This window comes from Sorex araneus, chromosome 2 (assembly GCF_027595985.1).
Source record: "Sorex araneus isolate mSorAra2 chromosome 2, mSorAra2.pri, whole genome shotgun sequence".
NCBI classification, from domain to species: Eukaryota; Metazoa; Chordata; class Mammalia; order Eulipotyphla; family Soricidae; genus Sorex; species Sorex araneus.
Window position 1 is genome coordinate 125,644,042 of NC_073303.1, and position 26,282 is coordinate 125,670,323.

The window sequence follows — 26,282 nt, forward strand, 5'->3', positions numbered from 1 at the left end:
CTTCCCAAGCAGTGCTTGGGGGACATAGGAGCCTCCTCACGGCAATTCTCAGCCAGATGGGTCAGGTTTTGTATGAAGGAACAGGAATGCTTTGGTGGTTGGCCCCTGACATGTTGGGGATTATCTGGGCTACTCTGGTGGTGTTTGGGGCCTCCAGGACTGTCTTTCTGGGGGACTTGGTGATGCCAGGAATTGAACCGGGGTTAGCTACATGCAAGACATGTGCCTTCACTGCTCTAACATCTCTCCAGCCCCCTCTTATTTTGTATTTTAAATGAAATTCACATGTTGCTTCGCCAAGTTAATTATGTATACAGTTCAGTCATTTTTTTTTTTAAAGTACAGGAAGTTGCCAGGAAGCTGTCCAACCATTTAGCACCATATAGTTTCAAAGGGTTTGATCACCTCAAGAAAGACACTGCAGATTGGGGGTATGACCAGCTCTTTCGTGAGGGAGGTGGCCCAAAGGACTAGGGAGTATGCCAGGGATTGCCCTGGCCAGCCTGGCAGTGCTCAGAGCCCCCCCCAGGGATGCACCCAGTGATGGTTGAGGGGCCCTATGGTGTTGGGGATCAAACCAGGGTCAACCCACATACAAGGCAAGGCAAGGCAAGGCAAGCACCTTACCCCTCTGGCCCAAGGCAAGAGGATCAGAAATGGAGATCAGATGGAGAAATAGATATTTCTATTTTCATTTGGTGGCCAGAATATTTACCATATTTATGATCACAGTTTCTTGCTGGAGTTTTAGATTTTTTGAAGTGTAATAGCAGGCCATCTATAAGTACTGGCCAGCTTACTCTCCATTTTCAATTTGGATGCCTCTCTCTCTCTTTCTCTCTCTCTCTCTCTCTCTCTCTCTCTCTCTCTGTCTCTCCACTCTCTCCATCACTGCCCCCACCCCCTTGCTGAATTTCTTTGGCAGGAACTTCAAACCAATGCTATATATAACAATAATGGCCAGAGTGGTGAAATCCATATATTGTTCCTGGTCTTTGTAGAAAAGTTTCAGTGTGTCACCATTGGGTGAGATGTTAGTTGTGGGTGTGTTATGTATGGCTTTTTTTAAGGCCCACTTTATGGAGAACCAGTGGTTGTGGTGTACTGAGTGGGAGGTAAGGGGTCTTGTGGGGCCATAGCTTGCATCTGCTTGTAGTGTGGGGCCTGTTGGCCCTGCCCAGCGGCTGGAGGGGGTGGAGCTGCTCAGGTATGCCGGGAGGCTGTGCTTACAGACGTGAGCTAAGTGGGCACACTGGGCGCGTTGTTTGCATGGAGTTTGCACAGGTTTGACTTGCACTCTCCTCAGAAGTGGCCCACAGGTCTAGGGCGGGGAGAGAGGGTCCCAAGATGATGCCTAGTATGGCTGTCTCAATGCGATTTGGGCGACTTCACCAACGTGGCACCCACGGACATTTCCTTCCCTCGAGTCAGCCTCATCTTTTCTTGCTTTTCAGGCAAATCCCACAAACGGTGAGTGGCCACTTGTCACACGGGTATCACTGCTCTGGGCCCTGTGTGTGTTCCTGGGTCCTGCTCTGGGTTCCATCTCTGCCCTCCACTTACTGCTGTCCCAGGGCCTGTTACTTACTCCTCCTGAGTCCTGGGACCCTGGGTACTAGTCTCCACTGTGTTTAGTTGAAGGACGGAGGTGCTGCAGATCACCGCAATCACAATACTCCCCCGTTTGCCTCAGGCCGATGTTTCAAACCTTTGGGCCCTCTGCCCCCAAGTCCCTGAGGCCTAGAGGTGCTTCTTCCTGTTCAGAATCTCTCAGTGCTGCCTTTTTGGGGTGCTTTGTTATGAAAGCTTTGTTTCAGGGGGTGTCCAGGCCTGCTTCCGGGTACATGAAACCATGTTCCCTTAGCATCCTAAGGGAGGGGAGGGGGAAGTCGGGCTGGCCCTGTCCCCCGCTCGATCTATCACTCCACACCCTTGTAATTCAGGTCCAGGTACACAACAGAACAGAGCAGAGTTTTTCATTTGACATCTTTCACCGATATATCTGAATGTCTGAAGCCCCAGCTGGAAAGGAGATTAACTTATACGGAAGAAAATGTGGTAAGTATTTTGAGATAGATTTGGCAGATCAATATCTCATGAATTACATAGGTTTGTGTGTGTGTGTGTGTGTGTGTGTGTGTGAAGCAAGGATAGTCTATTGAAACCTATTTTATTTAAAAATAAATAAAATTTATTGATTTTATTAATCAAGATAGTATTATCAATCAAGATAGTTTTTATTGAAACTTATTTAGAAAGATGTGAGGGGACAGAAAGGGTCTGTACAGGCTTTTCCAGAGTAGAAATTGGCAAGTAAGAAAGAGAAAGTAATCGAGATGAGTGCTCCAAGGGCACCCGGGCTTGAAGATCAAGCCAATTTTAGAATTACTGATTTATCATAATATTTTTCTTTTAAACAAGATCTTTTATTTTCTTTGCTAAAGGATTTTGACGCAAACACATCGCAGGCTTTCCTTGCACAGAACCAGGTCACCCCACCCTCCGTCCATTTCTACTTTTAAACCACCCATGGTCTGATTTTTCAGTCTGGTAACAGCACACACACAAACGAAGGATCGAGTAATTTTACTAAATTTTTAATATTCGATAAAAGTGTTTGCTATTACATTCTAGAGAGAGAATTTTTAAGAGGCAGAATGTGTTTGCTTTAATATTGTGGATTTAATACACCAGTTCTCAATGGAAACAACACATTTCCTAAAGATTTTGTATCTTGTTTGTTTGCTTTTGGGTGTTGGGGATGGAACCCAGAGCCTCCTGTATGAGAATCCCTATGATTTTCCCTCTGAGCTACATCCCTGGTCCTGTATGTTTTCTAAATGGAAGTACGATTGCTTTATAAAATCTCCTGAGTGTTAGGTGTGCATCATCTTAAATCAGCATATGCTCTACAAATAGTTCACCACTTAAAATCTAGTTCTGTTCTTCACCACATAATAGAACTTTTTTACTCAGTTTCCTACTGAAGGTAACTTCCCTCCATCATGTTCAGTAACCATTAGTTTAGTCTGATAGTCTGAACGTTTGTTTTTGTTGGTTCACTTATTTATTCCCTGTGCACAACAGGTCAGTGAAATCATACCGTGTGTTTCTCCTTCCAGTTTATTTCACTGAACCTAATGTGCTCTAGTTCCATTCATGTTGTGGAAAATGGCAGAATTTCTTTTTTTAATATATAAATATATGGACATAAATAGCCGAGTAGTACTCCAGAGTATATACATAGCCTTTTCTTTAGTTAAGGATTATATTTGGTAGAAAACTTGGCAGTCCCAATTCAGTCTGAACACTTATAAATAATTTAGTATAGCCATTCATCTTTTTTTTTTTTAAATTTATTTATTTTTAATTAGAGAATCACCGTGAGGGTACAGTTACAGATTTATACACTTTTGTGCTTATACTTCCCTCATACAAAGTTTGGGAACCCATCCCTTCACCAGTGCCCATTCTCCACCACCCGTAAACCCAGTGTCCCTCCCACCCTCCCCAATCCCATCTCCCCCCCACCCCACCCTGCCACTGTGGCAAGGCATTCCCTTCTGTTTTCTCTCTCTAATTAGCTGTTGTGGTTTGCAATAAAGGTGTTGAGTGGCCGCTGTGCTCAGTCTCTAGCCCTCATTCAGCCCGCAACTCCCTTCCCCCACATGGCCTTCGACTACAATGTAGTTGGTGATCGCTTCTCTGAGTTGCCCTTTCCCCGGAACGTGAGGCCAGCCTCGAAGCCATGGAGTCAACCTCCTGGTACTTATTTCTACAGTTCTTGGGTGTTAGTCTCCCACTCTGTTATTCTATATACCATAGATGAGTGCAATCTTTCTATGTCTGTCTCTCTCTTTCTGACTCATTTCACTCACCATGAAACTTTTCATGCCCATCCACTTGACTACAAAATTCTTGACCTCCTTTTTTCTAACAGCTGCATAGTATTCCATTGTATAGATGTACCAAAGTTTCCTCAACCAGTCATCCGTTCTGGGGCATTCGGGTTTTTTCCAGATTCTGGAATAGCCATTCATCTTATTCTAAGTAATCTGTACTTCTTTTCTTCCAATTAGTGTATCTTTTCTACTAAAATAATGGTTCCCACCCCCATTGGAGAACACCAATGGTTAAACACTACTAAAGCATTAATTTGTAGGTGGGTGGAGGGGGGCCGAGAGATAGAACAATGAAGAGAGAGCAAGATCCTTTTATTACCCTTTAAATTGTTCATACTCCATATTTTGTTCTTTTTTTGTGTGGGGGGCAACACTAAATGGTGCTCTGGGGCTATTCCTGGCCAGGTGTCATCCCTGGAGGTGACAGGAGGGAACCAGCCATATATCTGAACCATGTCAGCCTGGTGCAAGGCAGGTACCTTAACCCCTGAATTATCTCTCCAACCCCTCTATTTTTGTGAAGATGAGGAAGAAGTCAAAGTTTCAAAACCCAAATAGCGAAGAGTTTGTGTGAAAGAGGTCCCCTTTCATGTTTTGGAGCCCCGCAGGGGCTTGGAGAGTTTGCCAGTGTTCTCTGTTTGAAGAAAAGGAGGCTTGCCAGTGCCATTATTAGCAGATCAACCCACAAACGGCAAAGTTTCATGAGAACTTCTGCTGCCTATAGACTCAGCGGACCATGACCTGTTCAGAGGGAACCCCCTTGGGACAGTTAATGAACAGCATGGTGAGCCTGGGGGCGAGTGAGTCCTTTTTATAACTCCCTTGTCACTATGATAGCAGCTCCTCAAGGCTAAAATAACAGTCAAGGAGGAGGAGGGAGGCCACCAACGGAGATTTGGCAGTCTCCGGAAATGCTATCACTGTTCCTGAAGTATCACGAAAATAACTGAGCCTGGGAAGTCTCTTCAGTGTTCACTTTGAAATCAGGCCGGTTTGCCATAGAGTGTCTCTGCCTTGGCTCCAGAAATGAATCTTATCTGACAGTCAGATGCAAAAGGACTGCCTTGATTACATATAGGCCTACAAGTAAAGTCACAGGTGCGAAAAGGACAGCCTCCAGGTCTCAGGAGATAGCATGGTTGTGCAATGCCATAAGAAAGGAAGAACAACAAAATGGACTGTGTTTCAGGGTAGATAATGGCCTTCTGTTTTGTCCTCCAGGCTAAAACCTTGGTGGAAGATGCCCTTGGAGGATTTAACATGGAGAGTTTGTTGCAGTCTTTGTATGTAGAAACTCGAGCTGGATTTTTCTTTACTAAATTCTGCGAAGATACTGGGAACAAGGTAGAAAAAAATGATTTCAAATGATGCTTCTGATTTGCTTTAACTCCATTTGATAACAGATGTCTTAGATAATAGTATTTGGTGTTAGCATTTTTACCTCCTCTGGTAAAGAAATGCCACTCTAACTATGTTGTAAATGTAAACAGCTCAAGTATAATTCTCGTAGGTTCACTCTTACAAGAAAATGACTGAGAAGTCAAACATTGGTAGAAAAGAATTTACTTCCATTTTTAGCAATGTTTAGTTTTCATATAACTTATTTTTCAGTGTAGTATATTTTATTTTACTAGTATTATTACTGGACTGGAGCGATAGCACAGCGGGTAGGGCATTTGCCTTGCATGTGGCCGGCCTGGGTTTGATTCCTCTGTCCCTCTCAGAGGGCCCGGCAAGCTACTGCGGCTATCCTGCCTGGCAAGCTCCCCATGGCGTATTCGATATGCCAAAAACAGTAATAACAAGTCTCACAATGGAGACGTTACTGGTGCCTGCTCGAGCAAATCGATGAACAATGGGATGACAGTGCTACAGTGCTATAGCATTGTTATTAAGGGGAGCCCGTACCCAGTGGGACTGGGGGATGAGAGCTGGTGGTGCTGGGATCAAACTCAAATGCTGGTTCTGTGCTTGCATCTGTGAGCCCATTCCTAGTCCCCTTCCTTTATTTTAAATTCAGTAAGGATTTGTACATAATTCAAACAGTTATGGATAATAGCAAATAGTGGCAAATACATTTCCAGAAATTTATCTATTAAAAATTATTGTTAAACTTTGGGGTCACATCCAGAAGTGCTCAGAAGATATCCCCTCAGAAGTTTCAATGTCCTGATGTTGCTCCTGGAAGTTCTTGGTGGGGCTGGGGGTAGGGTCAGGGGCCAGGGACCAACCCCGTGGCTCCCACATGCAAGGACCGTGCTCTGGCCCTTTGAGTGATCCTCCCAATCAATCTTCAGCTTCCTAGATTATTTCCACAAGTGGCCTTCATTGTGCTAAAATGGAAAGTATTTAAGTAGCCCCATGTGTGAGGTTCAGCTCTGATGTTCCTTTGTCCAGATATAGCAAAGTACCTTCAGATTTTGGTCTAGTGCCAAAAATACGTACTATCTTTAACCACTAACTAGTGTGTTTACTATTTTAATGAGAAATTGTGTGAGAGCAATACATTTAATTAAAGCAAAACTTTAATACTTGATGACAATATCAAGAAATATTTTGTACGTTGCCCATTTGTGATGATAGAAGATGAACTCTCTTAAATTGAGCCTGATTTATGGCAACATCACAGAGTTAAGCCATTATTTATGTTTGAAATGAGAGCTTTGCTGAGCTTCCTGGATGGGGTGGTGGTAATTCATGTGCTTTCCTCATCCGCAGTTGTGGAAGAACAGCGTGTACTTCTGGTTTGATCTCCAGGCTTATCATCAGCTCTTCTACCAAGAGACACTTCAGCCTTTTAAGATATGCAAGCAAGCCCAAGTAAGTAGTAAATAATTTTGGTTCAGCAGAAAACTCCAAGGACAGAGGTCAGTGAAAATCCATGACTTGCACTGAATTGGAGAAATTGGGACACAGGAAGAAGGCAGCATTGAACTCCCAGCTAACCCCTACCCAGGTCACTTCAGCAGCGTGTTGTTTTATAATCTTATTTGTGGCATCTTCTGTTTTATGTTACTTGGTTTGTCTCTCTCTCTCTCTCTCTCTCTCTCTCTCTCTCTCTCCATCTCTCTCCTTCCCTCCTCCCTCTCATTTAAGACTTTTCCGTTTGGTTGTGAGTGATTTCAGAGAGAGCTGGGTGTGGGGGTGGGACTTCCAAGGAACCCAGAGGGATGGGAGTGCAGACCAGCACTGATTTTTGAACTTTAGCAGGAACCAGCTGTCGAGCAGTCCAGGATTGGGGACCTGTGGGGGGAAGTGGGAGGCTGAGTGTTGACGGGCTTTGCAGCCAAGCTCCCTGCTATACCCAATCTAAGGCAGACACTCAAGAGGTGGGGAAAGGAGAACCTCCCAAGGGCCATCCTGGAGTCCATCAGAGGAAGCTGAAAGAAGAGAAAAGGACAAGAAGGAAATGGAAACACACCCCCTGCTCATGGATTGGAAGGATTACTGTCATCAAGATGGCAGTACTGCCCAAAGCATTGTACAGTACAATCCCTACAAGGATACCTATGTCACTTTTCAAAGAATAGATCAGACACCCCTGAAATTTATATGGAAAAATACCCCCCTACCCCCACCCCTGCCACACAACCAGAGTAGCTGAAGCAATCCTTAGAAAAGAAGAATATGGAAAGTATCAATTTCTCCAACTTTAAATTTCTCCAACTTCAAACTGTACTACAAAGTGGTAGTAATTAAAACAGCATGGTTCTGGAATAAAGACAGACCTTCAAACAAACGTAATACAATTAAATATTTTGAGACAGACCCTCATTAAATGAGACAGATCATTAAATGATCATTTTAGTCTTTGACAAAGGAGTAAAAATATGAAGTGAAGCGAGGAAAGCCTCTTCAAAAAGAGGGTGTTGAGAAAACTAATCAAGTACATGCAAAAAGAAAAAAGAACTCAGACCTCTTTCTAATGTCATGCACAAAAGTCAAATAAAAATGAAGACTTTGATATCAGATCTGAATCTAGAAGGTACATAGGGGAAAGTGTAGGCAGAACTCCCCATGACATTAAAGCTTAAGGCATCTTCAAGGATGAAATTCCACTTACCAAGCAAGTAGAAGCAAAGACAAACAAATGGAACTACACTAAATTAAGAAGCTTTTGTACCTCAAAGGAAATGATGAACAGGATACAAAAACAGTCCATGGGATAGAAGAAATTATTTTCCCACAACTCATAAGGGGTTACTATCAAAGATATATAAGGCACTGGTAGAACTTTACAAGAAAAAAACCTAACTCCATCAAAAAATGGAGAGGAAATAAATGAATAAACACTACATCGAAGAATATAGATGGCCAAAAGGCACATGAAAAAATTCTCTGCATCACTAATCGTCAGGCGGATACAAATCAGGATATCAATGAAATATTATCTCACACCACAGAGACTGGCATGCATCAAAATGTATAAGAACAACTAGTGCTGGAGTGGCTGTTGGGAGAAAAACAGTCTCATTCACTGTTGGTGAGAATGTTGACAGATTCAACCTTTCTGGAAACCAATATGGACATTCCTAAAAAAACTAGGAATTTGACCCAACAATCACACTTCTTGGGATATACCCCAAAGGCCCAGAAACAAAATAGAGAAAAGACATTTGAATGCCTATGTTCCTTACAGCTCTATCCATAGTATCCCTAAACCTGGAAACAACCGCAATGTCCAAGAATTGAGGTCTGGATAAAGAAACTGGGGCTGGAGCAATGCACAGCAGGTAGGGCATTTGCCTTGCACGCGACCGACCCGGGTTTGATTCCCAGCATCCCATATGGTCCCCCTGAGCACCGCCAGGGGTGATCCCTGAGTGCAGAGCCAGGAGTAACCTCTGTGCATTGCTGGGTGTGACCCAAAAAGCAAAAAATAAAAAAAAATAAAGAAACTATGGTATATATACACAGGGAATACTACTTGGCCATAAGATAAGGTCATGAAATTTGCTACAGATGGAGGGACCTGGAGAGACTCATGCTGAGTGATGCTAGTCAGGGGCAGAAAGATCTACACAGAATGATCTCTCTCAAATGTGGGATATAAAGTAGCATAACAGTGGAACAACTAATACCCAAAGACAATGGAAACAAAGAACAGGAGCAAGGGTATTCAGTAGGAAATAAGTTAGGAGGAGGCTGGGGTGCCGGTGGGGCAACACTTACGGTGGAGGGAAGCATTCAACTGGGAGGAGGAGAAGGTACCGAAAGGTGGTTAAATATTGCCTGTTAAACCCTGTCAGTAACCGTACTGTAAACCACGGTGCAGCAGGGCATCTCACAAAAGCTAACTGGAGGGTGGGAGGCAAGTGTGGGGGAAGATCATTGGTGGAGGAGGTGGGCACTGAGGGGATTGGTGCTGAAACATTGTATGCCTGAAACCCAATCATGACTATTCTTGAAATCATGAATATTTTAAATTTGCATGATGATGACACTTTTTTAAAAGTGAAGAGAGAAGGAAGAACAGATTTTCTGCAAAGGGGGACAGTGGCCTCTTTGGGGGAAAGGAGGGAGAAAAAAGGGGGAATAGAATCGAGCCAACTGATCTTTCCAGACTTTCATCTCTAGATTCTGATCTTTTCTGGACAAATCACCGGTGATTTCTGTATCTTTTGGTACGCCACTGGCTCTTGCAACCTGGAAGGACCCTGTTCCAGAGAGCTGCCCCCTTGAACTCAGTGTGGGAGGTTGGCTTTGTGTGTTGTTTATTGCCTTTTGATAATCAGGACTAAGGGAGTTGTTGTTCCTTCCACGCTGCTTCCTCTGGCATGACTGACTGCTGGGTTCAGAGCTGCTAACAGGAAGGGGACCAGCTTCAAGCTCAGTTCGGGCCACAGGAGATCATGCCACAGTATCATCTGACTTGTCCATAGCTCTCCTGCTTGTTAATCCCTTACCTGTCATTCTCTTCTTGTTCTTACCCCCTCTCCCCCTGGCTTCCAAAGTACCACCCAAACTTGACTGATGTTCCACCACTGCAAAGCATCCTCCTTCCCAGCCTTTCAGTCACTCAATCAAGACGGTTGTTTTGTTGTTGTGATTTCAGTGCAAACGTGGAAGCTCTGTTTGAGCTCAGGAGAATGGATTCATTCCTAGTACTGGTATATTTGGCCAGTTATGAACAACTGTGAAACAGAAAAAAAGTCTTTTTGGGTTATTCTGAGATAGAATTTTCTGTTGGGTATTAGCAAGGCCTGTAATAAGCTTTAAAAAATTGAACAAAAAATTTTGGTCACTCTGATTTACAGTTCTACAACACTGTCAATGTTAGGGCTTTATGAGTACAATATTCCAACGTTAGGGTTTCATTAATACAATATTCCAATTCCACCACTTGTTTCCCACCACCGTTGTCCTAGGGTTCCCTCTTACTCCTTCTTCTCAATGCCCTCCTTCTCCTTTCTGAACCCCAAGTTCAGTTCTGTAGCCCAGTTCTTAGGTTCTGTTGCTTTTTGCTTTCTGTTATTCCCTTACTATGCTTCTTTATATACCATGTAATAAACTTTTCATCCTTCCTTTAGTTCTCTTTTGGAGTCAAAGTAGACTGGGGAGAGGGAAATTTTAGAGGCAAATGCTTTGAAGGTGAACAGAGAGGAGCCAACCATGTCATTTAAAAGATTTGTTTGCTTTTTTGCCTCTATGGTTACTTTAGTTTTTGCTAGTCAGAGCATGGTTTAAGTTGTTTTAGGTTTAAATTACCCAAGAATTCTTTACCGACAGATAAAAGAATTATCTCTAATACTCTAATCCCATGGATTTGTTTCACACTAGGAAACACCATTCATTTCTTAACAATAGATTGAATGCTGGGATCAGCGATGTGACTCAGTGGAACAGCACATGTTCCTTGCGTGTGTGAAGTCCTGAGTTCCATCCCTGTCTATGAAAACAATAGAAAAGACAAGAAAAATAAGCTGTAGGTAGGATTTTATTCAAGGGTTGGTTCATTTACAGTCTAGTTCTTTGGAATGACAATGTGAGGAGCAGAATACAATCAGCTTACAACGTCTTCAAATTACTGTGAGTTTGATTTTATGGGTTTTTTTCTTTCTAAATTTAAACATTGTGGTTTACAAAGTTGTTCATAATGAAGTTTTTTTGGGCATTTAGTGTCTCAACATCAATTCCACCATCAGTGTGACCTTCCCTCCACCATTGTCCCCAGTTTCCCACCCACCTGCAAAGCCTGCCCCCTTAGCAAACACAGTAATTTATTTTAGATTTCTTGTTACAACAAAATGGCAAATGGAATTATCAAAACATAGTCCAATAAAAGAAAATTTGTGAAAGTTGTTACATCTCTGTAGCACTGTAGCACTGTTGCCTGTTGTTCATCGATTTGCTCGAGCGGGCACCAGTAATGTCTCCATTGTGAGACACTCGTTCTTACTGTTTTTGGTATATCGAATATGCCACAGGTAGCTTGCCAGGCTCTGCCGTGCGGGTGGGATACTCTCAGTAGCTTGCCAGGCTCTCTGAGAGGGATGGAGGAATTGAGTCCGGGTCAGCCGCATGCAAGGCAAATGCCCTACCCGCTGTGCTATTGCTCCAGTTCAATGTTACATCTCATGTGGTGTTATTAAAGTCATTGTCCGAGGATTCACTGAGCTGTTGGTTGCCTGTTGAGCCTTCTGTGTTTCTGTTTATGGAGCTTCATGGGCTTCTATGCTACTTTCCCATCTAATTTGCCGTACTCCTTCTGGGCTGTCAGGATTGTGGAATTTGGACGTGCCGTATGTGACCAGATACTCCGGGAGCTGTAGAACTGAGATGGCTCTTGGCCCGCCCCCTCCTGAGGAGACTCCTGAGTTTTCAGCACCAAGACCCATGTACCTGGGAGTTTCATCAACTTGGCATCTCTTCCAAGGCTGATCATATGATTGTCCAGTGTTTTCATATGTCTGCCAAGCACTTGGGTATCCCAAGGGTTAGTTCATGAAACTTTCATATATGTTTTTCTACTCCAGGGAACACATTGCTTATATTGAAGCTTTCTTGTCTCTGCAAGTGTTGTAGGAATATTTGAGACAGGGGATATTTTTCTTTGTTGGGGGCAGCGTTTGTGGAGGGGGTGGGATCAGTGACAGGGATTTCACAAGGCTAATCTTGGCCCAGGAGTTTGAACTCTATTCTTGGCCTCCCTGAATTGTGTGGCTTCCAGATTGAATAGTACAGTTAGGAGCCAATAGAAATAGCCTTGGCAAGAAGGACAGAATCCATCTCTGTGGAAATCATACTGCAGAGAGAAAGTCTTTGACTCTGGCAAGAGACAAGGAGAAGGCCCAGAGGTCTGGAGCACATGGTGGCCATACATCCTTTTTTAAAATTGAATCACTGTGAGAAACATTGAGTTACAAAGATTGAGTTTCAGTCATACAATGTTCCAACCCCCCATCACCAGTGCACATTTCCCACCACCAGCGTCCCAGTTTCCCTCCCCTCTGCCTGCCTCTATGGCATGCCCCCCACCCTCTCCTTTTGGGTATTATGGTTTGCATACAGGTACTGAAGGGTTATCATGTGTACCTCTTTATCTGTTTTCAGCACCCAGTTCTTGTCCTGAGTGATCATTTCCAACTACCATTGTCATAGTGGCCCCTTCTCAGTCCTGACTGCCTTCTGCCCTCCCTCATACTTGCTTCCAACCATGTGCCAGTCATCCTGGCCCATTTATTCTGTTCTTGGCATACTTCCTTTTTGAAGAAATCATTTTCTGTCCTGGGGGTAGATACCCCAAAGTGATCAATTCTTAGTTTGTTGAGGAATGTCCATATTGTTTTCCAGAAAGGCTGGATCAGTTGACATTTCCACCAGCAGTGAATGAGGGTCCCTTTTCCCTGCATTCATGCCAGCTCTGTCAATCTTTAACAGTTTTAAAATGCCCACCAACATGGACAGTATTCTATGAACCATCATTTTCCGCTCCAATAGTTAACATTCTGGCGCTCTTCAGTTCCACTCTACTCTGCATATTTACATGCCATTTCTCTACTGAGCTTTACTTCTTGTCTTGTGTCTTTTTTTTTTTTTTTGCTTTTTGGGTCACACCCAGTGATGCACAGGGGTCACTCCTGGCTCATGCACTCAGGAATCATCCCTGGCGGTGCTCAGGGGATCATATGGGATGCTGGGATTCGAACCCGGGTCGGCCGCGTGCAAGGCAAACGCCCTACCCGCTGTGCTATCACTCCAGCCCCATCTGTCTTGTGTCTTAAGGGCTGTCTTCATCACCTTTGCAGGCTCTTGATGCCTGCATGGTCATCGTACACATTTCTCCCTTCCCCTTACTTTCACATCACGCTGCTTTCTTTGCATTAACTTTTGAAATAGAGTCTACACAGCAATTCTCATTCAGAGGCACTGTAGCACTGTAGCACTGTCATCCTGTAGTTCATCGATTTGCTTGAGTGGGCACCAGTAATGTCTTCATTGTAAGACTTGTTGTTACTGTTTTTGGCATATCGAATATGCCACAGGGAGCTTGCTAGGCTCTGCCATTTGGGCAGGATACTCTCGGTAGCTTGCCGGGCTCTCTGAGAGGGATGGAGGAATCAAACCCGGGTCAGCTGTGTGCAAGGCAAATGACCTACCCGCTGTGCTATTGCTCTAGTTCAGGCATGAGTCTTAAAGCATCTATTTTATGCTCTCATTGATAATTTTGTGGGAAAAAGGTTCTAGGTGCTCCCTTTGCTCTTAGCACTGTGTTGCTATTCTGCTGCCTTTCTAATTTTTTTATTTCAATTTTCTTTTGGTTCTGGGGGTACACCTGGTGTTCCTCAGGGCTTACTCCTGGCTCTACACTCAGGGATCACTCCTGACAGGGTTTGGGGGATTGAACCCTGATGGGCTGTGTTCGAGGCAAGTGCCTTACCTGTTGTACTATCACTCTAGCCCCAGTAAAGTATGTTTTTTTGGGGGAGAGGGTTATGGTTTTTAGAGCCACACTCAATGATGCTCAGGGTTTACTTTTGGCTCTACACTCCAGGATCACTCTTGGCAGTGCTTGGGGGACCATATGGGGTGCTGGGGGTCAAACTCAGGATGGCTGCATATAGGGCAAGCCCCCTACCTGCTACACCACTTCTTCTGCCCCCTTATTTTTAGATTTCTTGTTTATTTATTTATTGGGGTGGGAGGGACCCTCCAAAGCTGGGCTCTGGAGGATGTCTGGACACAACTTGTCATAAAAAGCTCATGTGCAGGTCTGGGATGGTTCAGTGCTCACGACTAGTGGTACCGTGATGTGAAGGTGCTTGGGGAGGGGCAACCAGCAGGGCTATGCTTTGTGGTGCCAGAGGTGGAATTCGGGCTCAGGCGCATGCTCGAGGCACATGCTCCAGCCCTGGGATCCTCCCCCAGCCCTGCCTCCTGGCCTCTGTTGCTGGTAACAAAGTCAGAATTCTCTCCTTTGAGGGCCCATCAATTTGCTCCATTGTCTTTATGATCTTTTTGCTGTTCTGTTGTTCACCTCCTGCATTTGTAACAAATGTCTCTGTGGGCTCAAGTTCTAAGATCTGAGGAAATGTGTCTGTCGTGGTCCTGGAGACTCGTCAGCCGTTGTGTCTCACAATTAATCCTGATAGGCGGAGTGCATGCTTGCATGCAGGAAGCCTCTTGTGAACCCCAGCACGGTCTGGGCCCCTGAGTGCCCCCTCTGCCTAGCACTAACCCCAAAGCACCACCAGAGGTGGCCCAACCCCTTTCTTCACAAGCAATTGAGTTATCCTGAATTCTTTCTGTATTCTAGCATCCCGGATTCCCCGCATGTTCAATATTTGCATCTTTAAGAAGCCATTGAATTCTAATCTGTACCTCTCTTTCAAAATTTCCCAGTCTTTATTATCTGATATATATATATATATATATTATGCATCAGAATTGTTCAGTTTCCTCTGATCTGTTTCCCAGTTCATTGGTTATTTCTTCAGTATATTTCTAGTCTGTTCATTAGCCCACCCTGTTGAGTTTGAACATTTGGGGAGTTATATTTTTTATGTTTTATTTATTTTGTTTACATTTTATTTTTAGACACTCTACTTGAGTTTCTCAAGTCTTCTTGATTATTTTTTCTTTTTTGGGTCATATTCAGCGATGCACAAGGGTTACTCCTGGCTTTGCACTCAGGAATTACTCCTGGTGGTGCTTGGGGGACCATATGGGATGCTGGGGATTGAACCCAGGTCGGCCGCGTGCAAGGCAAACGCCCTACCCACTGTACTGTCGCTCCAGCCTCAAGTTTTCTTGATTTAAAAAGGGTTTTTTCCCCCATTCATTTGTTAAATACCCTGTTGCAAACATCCAGTCAGAGTGTGTCTCTGTACTCCTGCCTTTTGTACACTATATATTTGTAACAGGACTCCTCGCCAGTCTGGTTTCACTCGGGGCGCCCCAGAGGCACTTCCTACCCATTTTCCATAATTACCACACCATATTTGATAGAGTTCAGACAGTAGGCAACAAATCATATATATATGCGTATATACATATATATACATACATACATATACCTCTCGGAGAGTTCGGCAAACTACTGGCAGTATCCCGCCCGCATGGGTAGAGCCTGATAAGCTACCCGTGGCATATTCGATATGCCAAAACCAGTAATGATAGGTCTCATTCCCCTGACCCTGAAAGAGCCTCCAATCGTTGGGAAAGATGAGTAAGAAGAGGCTGCTAAAATCTCAGGGCTGGGGGGAATAGAGACGTTAGTGGTGCCCACTCGAATAAATCGACGAACAATGGGATGGCAGTGACAGTGGTACAGTGATTTTTTCCCCTTATTTTTTCATGCTTTTAAAATTCTTTTGTGCTTGAGCATTTCAGCCGTATTGTCTATAGCTGTGCTACCTACAGCTGCATCACGCAGCCCTTGTAAGTGGGGCTTCACAGGGGCTTCGAAAAGGGCTTCAGCCCTTTTTCACAGCTTCTGTGACTCAGGAGTGTTGGGTATGGTTCTTCTGGGTCCCCCGCCCGTGCCCTGGCCGTGGCTGTTTTCTCCAGCCTGAGCGCACTGGAGAGTGAGCAACGTTGAGTCCCTTACGGCTGCCAGGTCGAGGGACTTGGGTTTTGCTGACAGCCATGAGTCCTCTGCAGCTTACTTTTCTTCTTGGGGACAGGTGGGGGGAGGCTTGGCTTTGGAGCATTCGGGAATGACTCCTGTGCTCAGGAATGATTCCTAGCGGTGCTTGGGGAACCTGTGTGGTGCCAGGGTCCCACTTGGGTCAGCTGCATGCAAGGAGAGTGCTTTCGCCCTTGTCCTGCCTCTCTGGCCTGATCCTCTTCGTCTTTGTGCTGTGTGGCCCCCTCCAGCTGGCGGTGCCAAACCCACAAGGCAGTTTGTTTCTCAGCAAAGCAAACCTTGCCAGATTATGTCACACAGCAACATAAATCTCGACAGCACTGCTGGGATTTGTTGGTTAGAAATAAGCCGTCCATTGCTAGGGAAGAGCGATGGCCAGAGGGCATGCATCCTGGGAAACGCGCTTTCGGGAGAGGCCCCTGGAGTCCGGTATGCCGTGGTCTCCAGGATTCAGCAGATGCTTCTCTGCTGAACCTGCTCTGCTCTGCTTATGATGCTGCCCATGTGGGGTCGTCTTCCCTTGTGTATTTAGCATTTTGAGTTATAGGACCGTAGTGAGGCTTTTATCGCTTTACTTCTCCTAGGCATGTACTTTTGTTTTTACGTTTTTCCCCCCACACCTGGCAGTGCTCAGGGCTTACTCCTGACTCTGTGCTCAGAGATTACTCCTGGTGGGACCATATGGGAGGCCAGGGCTCGAACCCCGGTCGGCCTCTTGCAAGGCCTTACTCTCAATACTATCACTCCGGCCACTAGGCACATTTTCCAGGCTACTTCCCCAGCCTGGGGCTTCTGTGAGTCTGGTGTCACCTTGTGAACCTTACCCACATGATTGTGGACTCACCGTCATGTAATCTTAGGAGTATTGTCATCTGTTGTTCATTGATTTTCTCGAGCAGGCACCAGTAATGTCTTCATTGTGAGACTTGTTGTGACTGTTTTTGGCATATTGAACATGCCACGGGTAGCTTGCCAGGCTCTTAGCATCTTAAGAGTTGTTAGACTTTTGCCACAGAGTCAAGGTCCAGGTATGAGAGCCGTATTTTCCTTTGAGTTGCTGAGTCTGTTCATGTCCCAGTCCCTCTGAACTACCTTTTCACTTTGTCCTCGCCATTTCAGAAACCTTGGTGCTTGTCCAGGCCTCAGTGTCACTTGTCACCTCTCAGGCCTTCGTCTCCTGCACTCTGGTGTTCATAACCCAGGCCCTTGGGTTTGACTCAGAGGTTCACCTCAACCTAGCACCCCACTTCCAAGCCTGCTCCTCACTCTTGGCCCCTGGTGATTTTCCTTTACTGGTTCCATCATGAGTTTGGAACAATACCTGCACTTTCTCCAGCACTCCTGCTACTTCAGAGAGGAAGGGTTTTCAGGGTGCCTTTTATGGAAAGGTACCAGAAAATGAAGTCTGCCCATCGCAGCCTTATTTGTGGTGTTCAGGCAAACGGCCCCAGGAAGATAGCAAGGTAGCCTTCGTTCATCTTTTACACCTTTGAAATGTTGTCTTGCCAACATTCCAAAACCTGGAGCCAAATGAAGCTCAGACTTGCACCGCAGAAGTTCCTGCAGGCTGCCCTTAGCCTCTTGTCCCTCAGAAGTTGTCCTGTCCACCCCGGAGGGCTTCCGTAAGGCAGTGTCAGGGGGAAGAGTCCGTCACGTGGCTCCTGCTGCAGAGTAGGTCCATGTTAGAGAAATTGGTGCTGCTTAAGACAGAGCTAACAGTTACCTGGATCACATGGGTGAAGTGAGAACCTGCAGGGAAGAGGAGAGAGAAAGAACAGCTCCCAAGTCAAGTGACCCATTCAATCAAGACTCCGACTTACTCTTGAGTTTTGTAACACGACTTCAATGAAAATAGACCACATAGGTGCACTGTAGCACTGTAGCACTGTCATCCTATTGTTCATCGATTTGCTCGAGTGGGCACCAGTAACAGCTTCATTGTGAGACTTGTACACTAACCATATATATAAATACTTTAAGGAGTTGGCTTGGGTTACATCCAGAGTGCCCAGGATCTATTCCTGGTTCTGGACTCAGGGTCACCTCTGTGGATGCTCAGGGGATGCTATGTGGTGCAGGGGATTGGCTGTGTATAAGCACCTTAACCTCTCTACTATCTCTTTGACCCAAATTTTAAGAAGCATTTTATAATATTATGTTACTTTATTAGTTTTTGTTCAATGGGAGTCCTTGTGCTACCTAATGTTCTGTGACTATAGAGGGGGATGAAATAAAGTTCTTAGCCTGAATAGCTCGTATTTTAGTGGCTGAGAGAACTACTGAGGCAATTTAACTGTGTTTAAAATAAAATCAGACAATAGCATCTTAACCGGAATCAGACAATGGAGACTACCGGAATAAAGTAAGCTAAGAACTGAGTGCATGCGTTGCGATCAGTAGACTCAGACTTGCTGCCACCACTGCACAATGCCCCAAGCACAACCAGGAGTGACCCCAGACACAGAACTAGGAGTAACCTCTGCAAGATGCTAGCTGTGGCCCCCAAAACCTAAAAGTGAAATAAAAAAAGAAGTTTATTCTTCTCCAGCATCAAACTGTTTGCTCAGGGTCTTGACAAAGAAGTCTGACCATCTCGTAGGTCATCTTCGTCAAGATGCAAAAGAACAGTTTGATGCTCTTCGTGTTCCTGTAGCAAGCAGATGCCATTAGGCGACACTAGCACTCGACAGGGACAAATGGAGACGTTTCAGGTGCCCACTCGAGCCAATCAATGAGCAACTGATGACAAGTGATACAAGTGATACAAGTGATTCTTCTCCAGCAGGTAGAAATCCTTCTTATTCAAGTGATTGAGAATTAGCTTCTTTTCAAACGTAAAGGAGGGAATTTTTTTCCATTTCCCTCACATTTCTGAGCTGTTGGTTACCACCATTCTTTATTCTTCTTTCTGCCCACATGATGCAATGCGAAACGCCTCTCGTCATTAGTGTGCAGTCCTGCAAGTAGAAGAAGGCCGGCTCCCCTGTTCTATTTAGGTTTGGTCCTCTGGCTGATCCACCCGCTCTTCACAGTGGCTTGTACCAGGGCTGGCCCGGTTCTGGCTCCTGGGCAGTTCCATGGCTGGCACCCTGCCCAGCCTTCTGACAATGTGGGAAGTCTCAGGCCTTGTGGCCTCTTACTTTCTCCACCCCACAACCCCTGATATGTTAATCTTGGGACTATGGGTTCCCAAGCTGCGAGACCGATGAAGACACAAACATGATAATGCAAAAGCAATAGGAGTTTTACTCCAGTTAACTGGGGTCAACCATCTCACCCACAGAGTGGTCTTTTGATAGCCACCCCAACCTTCAAAGTACAAGCAGTTTATCTAGGGTTTGATTACATAAGCAGCACATGCCTTATTGTTTCAGAAAAATCGTACTTAGTTACCAAACAAAGGTGTTTTGGCAAATGTTTCTGGTAACAGTGGTCAGGCAATAGTTAAACAATAATTCCCAGTAACAGTTTATGGTTACATAAGCTACTCGTTCCTTACATTTAACAAAAGGCAATTTCTGGGGCATTTTAACTGAGGCAGAGTGATTGATTGAGGCCATTTACTGGGCCCAGGGACTTCCCAGGTGGGTTCAGGTTGGCCAGTTACACATTGTTTCATTGCTGGGAAACGGAGTCTGCTTCAGTTCCAGGAACTGAACCTGAGGCCTCGCTGATTTTGCTGATTTCTGCCGCCTGTCATGGCCTCAGTTTCATCCTTACACATAGAGATTCCCCCACATCCCTCTGGACAAGGGACTCTGACCCTTGGCTCATCCCTGTGCCTTCCTGCTCTGCCTCCCCAGCCCAGACCCCTTTCTGTTTCCTGTCAAGTGACCTGAGCTCCAGCGGGTGGGCCCAGAGGCAGCTCCTGCCCACCTAAGAGATGTCCAGTGTGTCTGATAGCTCCAAATACACGGTGCTTTTGTAGAAACGTGAAATCAGGACCAGTGGGAGAACGTTTAACCCAGGAACTCTAAGCCTGTTCGACCCAGCCCGGAATGTTTCTGTTCCCTCCAAGCCCACCGATGAGGAGTCTCATCCATCTTGGATCCATCGGGGTCTGTGCTGAGCCAGGAACCAGCACCCCAGCCCCCAGGAACGTGCTTTTTGAAAGCAGAGAGAGCTGTCCCCTCTGCGGGGAGAGAGCTGAGCAAGGGCTCTGCACGCCTGAAGCCGGGGTCCCGTCCCCCGAGCACTGCCAGGAGCGACGCCCGAGCCCTGCGCTCAGAGCAGGCCCTGAGCTCCACAGGTGTGGGCATGAGACAGTAGGAGGAGATTGTGCTTTTCCAGAGGCTCCTAGAAAAACCGAGAAGAGGGACCCTGTAGGTCTCCACTCAAGACATACTCATGGTTTTGCTGATGTTTTTTGACATGATTAGACTACTTTTAAGTGGCTCAAAGTCCACAGAATCCCTTGGAAAGGTGTTTTAAGGAGGTGTGGCCATGTTACTTTTTCTCTGATGATGAGCTTAGGTTTTCTTCACACACTGTCATCTGTCTCCTGAGATGCTTGGTTCAGAGGTTCCCAAACTTAACTGGTCTACTGCCCCTTTTCAGGGAACAAAAGTCACTCAGTGCCCCCCAAATCTACCTTGTTTAAACCATTGAATAAAGGATGCCCCGATTGCAACCCCTGAAGTTACTACTGTATCCCCATTGATCCAATGCTCCATGGGGCAGGGGTTCCACGGAGTTTGGGAAACGCTGGCTTAGTTCCTCCCCTTCCGTGGCCTTTCCACAGGTGCTCATGCCGAGCCTTGCTCCTCTGGGTTGCGGGCTGCCGCTTTCTCCCGTCCCTGGCTGCAGCATGGAGCAGCACGTGCTGTTTCCAGGCAGATGACCTGGCATCTGTCAGCATCCTCCTGGGCGTTGGCTGCACAGAGGCCCCCAGCTCTTTGGCGCCACGTGGGCACTTTCCGAGCCGTGGGCCACTTCTTGAGGTTCCAGCAGTGACCCCTTGGCTTTGTTGCTGGTTTGTTTTTGTTACCAGAGTGATGGTGTCTCACGCGCGACAGGCAGGGATTCCTGAGCTCTGGGCTCCCCAGCACCAGCTCCGAGGGCTGTACCCTGCATTCGGCTGCAGGGCTCCTGTGCATGAAGCGGGTTTGAGAATGACAGGAGCCACCAGCCACCTGGCACTCATTTCCCTTGTTCCTGATGTCTAGGTTTTAGGATTGAGAATAACAGATTATGAACCCATGCAGCTGATTTAGAGATCTTCCTCGAATCCTCTTGTTTGGGAAAATTTCAAGCCTGGGATATTTTTTCTTTCTTGTTTTTGGATCTGACAATGAGCAGTAGGGCGTTTGCCTTGCATGCGGCTGACCTGGGTTTGATTCCTCCGCCCCTCTCGGAGAGTCTGGCAAGCTATTAAGAGTATCCCGCCCGCATGGCAGAGCCTGGCACATTACCCGTGCCATATTCCATATGCCAAAAAACAGTAACAAGTCTCACAATGGAGATGTTACTGGTGCCCTCTCGAGCAAACCGATGAGCAACGGGATGATAGTGACAGGGACAGTGTTTTTGGACCAAGCTCTCAGGGCTTACTCATGGTGGGCTTGGGGGACCACATGGGATGCCAGGGGTCCAACCCAGGTGGTCTGTATGCAGCGGAAGTACCCTTCATGCTGTACTGTCATTCCAAATTGAAAAAAATGTAAGCCTTAAATGTCATTAAATCTGACAGCTGAGCATCATGAAGTTACTGTTTACTGCTTTTACTAAGTTGATTATTAGGTGCTATGGTTATTTCACTTGGATGATTTTATTTACTTTTGTAAATAAGATATTTTATTTCAACACCGTAGTTTACAAAGTTGTTCATAATACAGTTGTCACAGGCTTTCGGTGTTTGAACGCCAATCCCCAATTGATTCCCTCCATCACTGTCCCCATTTACCAAACCACCTTCCAGACCTGCCCTCTTAGCGGGCACACAGTCATTTGTTTTTATATTGCTGTTGAAACTAAATGGCGAAAGGGATTATCAGAAATACTTCAGTTAAGAAATATGTGAAAACTGTTATATCTCACCTGTATTCGATCTCCCCACAGGGTTCCTGGTCCTTGTCTAAGGCTTTACTAAGCTTTTTGTTGCTAATTGGACCCTCAGTGTTTTGTTTGTTGAGTTTAGTTGGCTTCTATGCTGGTTTCCTGTATAATTCAGTGTGCACCTACTGGAATTTCAGTATCGATCAATTCGAAGATGTTGCGTGGCTGTATTTGCAGCCACGTGGTTCAGACACTTTAGAGTCTGTGGTCTGGGACATGGTGGGGGCTTTGGGAGGAGCACATGGCTTCCTGGGCTCCTGAAATTTCAGGATGTGGCGGGGGAGACTGTGCACCTGATTTCCAAAGACCCCGGCGTTCTCACCCTGGACATGGGGTGTCTCAAACCACGAGTGTTAGTGAAGTAGTGAAGTTGGCGTGGCTGCATCAGTGGGAGGTGGGTGTGGCTGTTGGGGCTTTGGCAGTGTGGAGACTTGGCCCTTGCCCCGCTTTCAAGGGCACCCCAGAGTTCCCGGTTGGGAGGCCAGAGTGTCCAGGAGTTTTAGCTGCTTGTCTTGGAATCTCCTCAGAGATTTAGATGTGAGTTGGCAGAGCCAGGCCCCGGGTGGGCGAGTAAACACAGCAGAGCTTTCCCGTGCATGATTTTAACTCTGGACACTTCCGAGAGGCCAATAGTGGGCTTATCCCTCCCTCGTGGATTAGGAAACATCAGAGGGTGGATTAGGAAACATCAGAGGATGGGATTCGTCCCGGAGGCTCTGGGTTTGGCCATAGGTGAACCTGGAATGAGAACCAAGCGCTCCAACTCCAGACTTGCCTCTGAGCTTCAAATCATTTTTTCTTCCTGTCTCTTATAGAAAAGAGGTATTTGTCAATAACTTTGTTCAGTGTTTCACCTCACTGCTTTAAAATATCTTTATGAAGTTAAGCGTCCATTTCCAGCCTTTCACCTCCCTTCCCCGGGCAGCCCCCAGTCCCTGCACACAGCCCACTGCGTGGACTGGCCGGGTGTTCAGCTCGGCGGAAATGCTCCCGTATTTAGCAGATGAGTTAACTGATTGGCAGGTTTTTTTTATCAACCCATTGAAGAACAAATTTTAGGCGTTTTTTGTTATTCAGATGTGATGGCTAGTCAGGCCTTGTAATTTTTCAGTTTTCAGTGAATAGTTTTTTGAACCACATATCCCAAATGGCTTTAGCAATGATCAACATTGTCTTCTCAAACTTACTCTGATTGATTGCCTGACTTTCCTTTCATATTTAGGTTTTGATTTTTTTTTCTTTTCTGCTTTTTGGGTCACACCCGGCAATGCACAGGGGTTACTCCTGGCTCTGTACTCAAGAGTCACCCCTGGCGGTGCTCAGGGGACCATATGGGATGCTGGGAATCGAACCTGGGTCGGCCGCTTGCAAGGCAAACGCCCTACCCGCTGTGCTATCGCTCCAGCCCCCATATTTAGTTTTTGAACTTTGGAGCCACACCCGGCACTGCTTGGGTTTTACTCCCAGCTCTGTGCTCAGGGACCTCTCCTGGCAGTGCTTGGGGAACCATATGGGGTGTTAAGGATTGAGCCTGAGTCAGCCCCGTGCAAGGCAAGCACCCCACTCCCTTCACTAGAGCTCCAGTCCTGCCTTCGCTTTTAATTAAAAACTCTAACAGGTTTCTCCACCTCAATAGTGGGGACTATCTGTCCCTCCCACCCCCTGCCTTTGCCCAGGGAACTTTGAAAGCAAGGTTTTTCTCCTCAAAGCTGAAACTCATCATCATCAGACATCAGACACCAGACATGAGAACAAACTGAAACCAGGGCATTGTCCTTCAGAACAGACAGGTGCAGAATGGCTTCCCGTAGCAGCAAGAAAAAAAAATGTTCCAGGGCCAGGGCTTTCATTCAGGGATACAGCCTGGGCTTTGCTTGGATGAGGACCTGGGTCCAGCCGCTGGCACTGTGTGACCCCTGAGCACCAACTGATACATCCCTGGTTCTTCTCCACCCCCAGTACCACCGGATGTGAGCCCAACAATGGCAGCAGCAAAAGAATGTGCCACTGAAGGAGCTAGAGAAAGAGTACAGGGGTCATGGCACGTACCACGCCTCTGGGTGACTCTAATTTGATCCTGGTGCCCCGTGGTCCCCAAAGCACTGCTAGATGTAACCAAGGAGGCCGCTGTGGGGTGGCCTAGGTAAGCCCTGGCAGAGCAGGGCCTGAGCAGCCCTGCATCCGTGCATGCTTACGTGGAACTGCCAGCCCTTCCTCCCCCAAAAGAATGCTCTGTGTAAGAAGAGGCCCTGGTCACAGTGACATTCCAGGAAGGGGTACCTGACAGAGATTGCCTTTGACCACATACCCGAAGGGCGCCAGCTCGGTTACTCCTCCTGTGCGCCTGGGTTCAACCTCATGCTCCCAGACACCAGGCACAGGCACCACTCGTGGGGACCTGACAGTTAACCGGTCCCACGGGGAACGCCAGAATCTGTTTTAGTTTAGTTGCTTTATTGGTGGTGGCTTGGTGGGTGGAAACACCTGCGCTCTTTGACCTTCGGTTTTCTCACTGAGAAGTGTCCACACTTCCCCAGTCGTCTTGGGGTTTCCCCATGCTCATGTTCTCTGGATCATTTTGTGCTTCATTTGCATGGATTAGCATCATTTTGAGGCAGGTTTTTTATTTTTTCAAAAGCCAAACTTGCTAATAGCGTCATGCTTTTCTCGTCGAATTATTCTTTGTTCAAGAAATTATTTTTTTATTAGCGCTTAAGTAATTCCATTAGTTTAAATACCCATTTTGTTTTCATCAGCTGAAACTTTGTTTTTCATTTTGAAAAAATAAAATGATCAAAATGAAATGCTTAGTTGTACCTTCAGTTGCCTTAAACATCTTTATAATGGCTCCTTGTGTTTGGTTATTTATTCTGTTCCCTCACTTAATCACCTGGCCCTAGCTGGACTCAGGCTGTATCTGTTGTGTCCCCTGAGCCTTTGGTTTGTGCTTGGCGATGCTGATTATGTTCTGTTTTCCCTTCTGATTTTTCACTCCGTCCGGAGTGATTCAAGTTTGTGTTAGTCTTTCCTTCTACTGGCATCTGGTGAGGTTCTTGTTACCACTGTCTTCCCCTTAGTGGCAGGCGAGTAATTGCCAGGGCATTTCAGTGTGTTCTGGTGTGTGGGGCCCCCCAGGAATTCACCTCGGCCTCCGGGTGTTGCAATCTCTCCAGCCCATTGCTTGAGCCCTCGCTGAAAAGCCCCACAGTCCCTCCTGTGAAACACCCTCCCCCCTTGTGGAACGCCTCAGCTGTGATTTATTCCCTCTGGCATGGCCCCTCAGCCGTGTTTTTGAGTGCCTCGTAGGACATGAGAAGTCATTAAAAATCATCATTTTTTCCTCCTTTTGCAGAAATAAAAACATGGGACTTTGCTCATTATTTTCTTTTCTGCCTCATATGAACTCAGATAATGAGGTTCTATGCCTGCTGGGGCTGTGAATGGTCATGCAAACAGACTGCTCTGTTTGTGGTCATAAATATCTGGAGATTTCCGAAAGTGTCCCATATCGGGGCATGTATGCTCCTTTTATAACCCCCTCCCGCCCCCCCGCACCCAGGACTCTTGACCTTGAGCGCTTCTAGGACTTGTTTCATCTTGTTTCACATCAGATCCAGCTGAGATTCATGGAGCTCGACTGAGAAGGCCACGTCGCACGGCCTGTGTTTCTGCATTGGTGTGACAGTGTCACGGGTCCGACGATGTGTGGGGTGACTGGGCTTGCTGGGGTGCAGATGCTGTTCCTCTTTGTATGGCTTTGCCTCTCATGTTCTTTAATGTCTCCTTGTCGCAGAGTTGGTCAAGTGAGCACATTTCTGCGCACTAAACTCGTCAACTCTTCTAATTTACTCATGGGACTAGAGTAAACTTGAGCACTGGAACCTCAACGTTGCTCTCTCCCACATGAAGATGCTCTGAGTGTTAGTCATTTCACAGCACAGCGTACTTGCCTCTTAGAGAGTTCAGCTTTATTCAGTTTAACTGTTGGAAAGGAACTATCCTGGGCCAGGAGAGAGCTCAGTCGGGGCACGTGCTTGGCATGAGCTGGGACCTGAGTTTGAAACCAGGACAGCACCGCCCACCCCAGCATCACCAGGTGCAGCCCTGGTGGCATCTGAGCTCTGGGTGACTCTGGTGGTCCCCAGCACTGCAAGGCCTGAGCGCACCATGCCCTCAGGTTCTTGCATTGATCCCCCAACATTGAGCCCCAAGTATCGCCAGGAATGAGCCGTTGGAAT

General features: G+C 46.2%; 1 protein-coding gene across 1 annotated transcript in view; it reads left to right on the forward strand.

Annotated features, from left to right (window-relative positions):
• Nucleotides 1-26,282, forward strand: part of RGS22 (regulator of G protein signaling 22) — a 140,009-nt gene that overhangs the window by 53,868 nt on the left and 59,859 nt on the right. Inside the window, exons 12-14 of the mRNA XM_055128220.1 lie at nt 1,944-2,058; nt 5,124-5,246; nt 6,621-6,722. Of these exons, the coding sequence (XP_054984195.1) occupies nt 1,944-2,058; nt 5,124-5,246; nt 6,621-6,722 (340 nt within the window). The remainder of the gene's footprint in view (nt 1-1,943; nt 2,059-5,123; nt 5,247-6,620; nt 6,723-26,282) is intronic.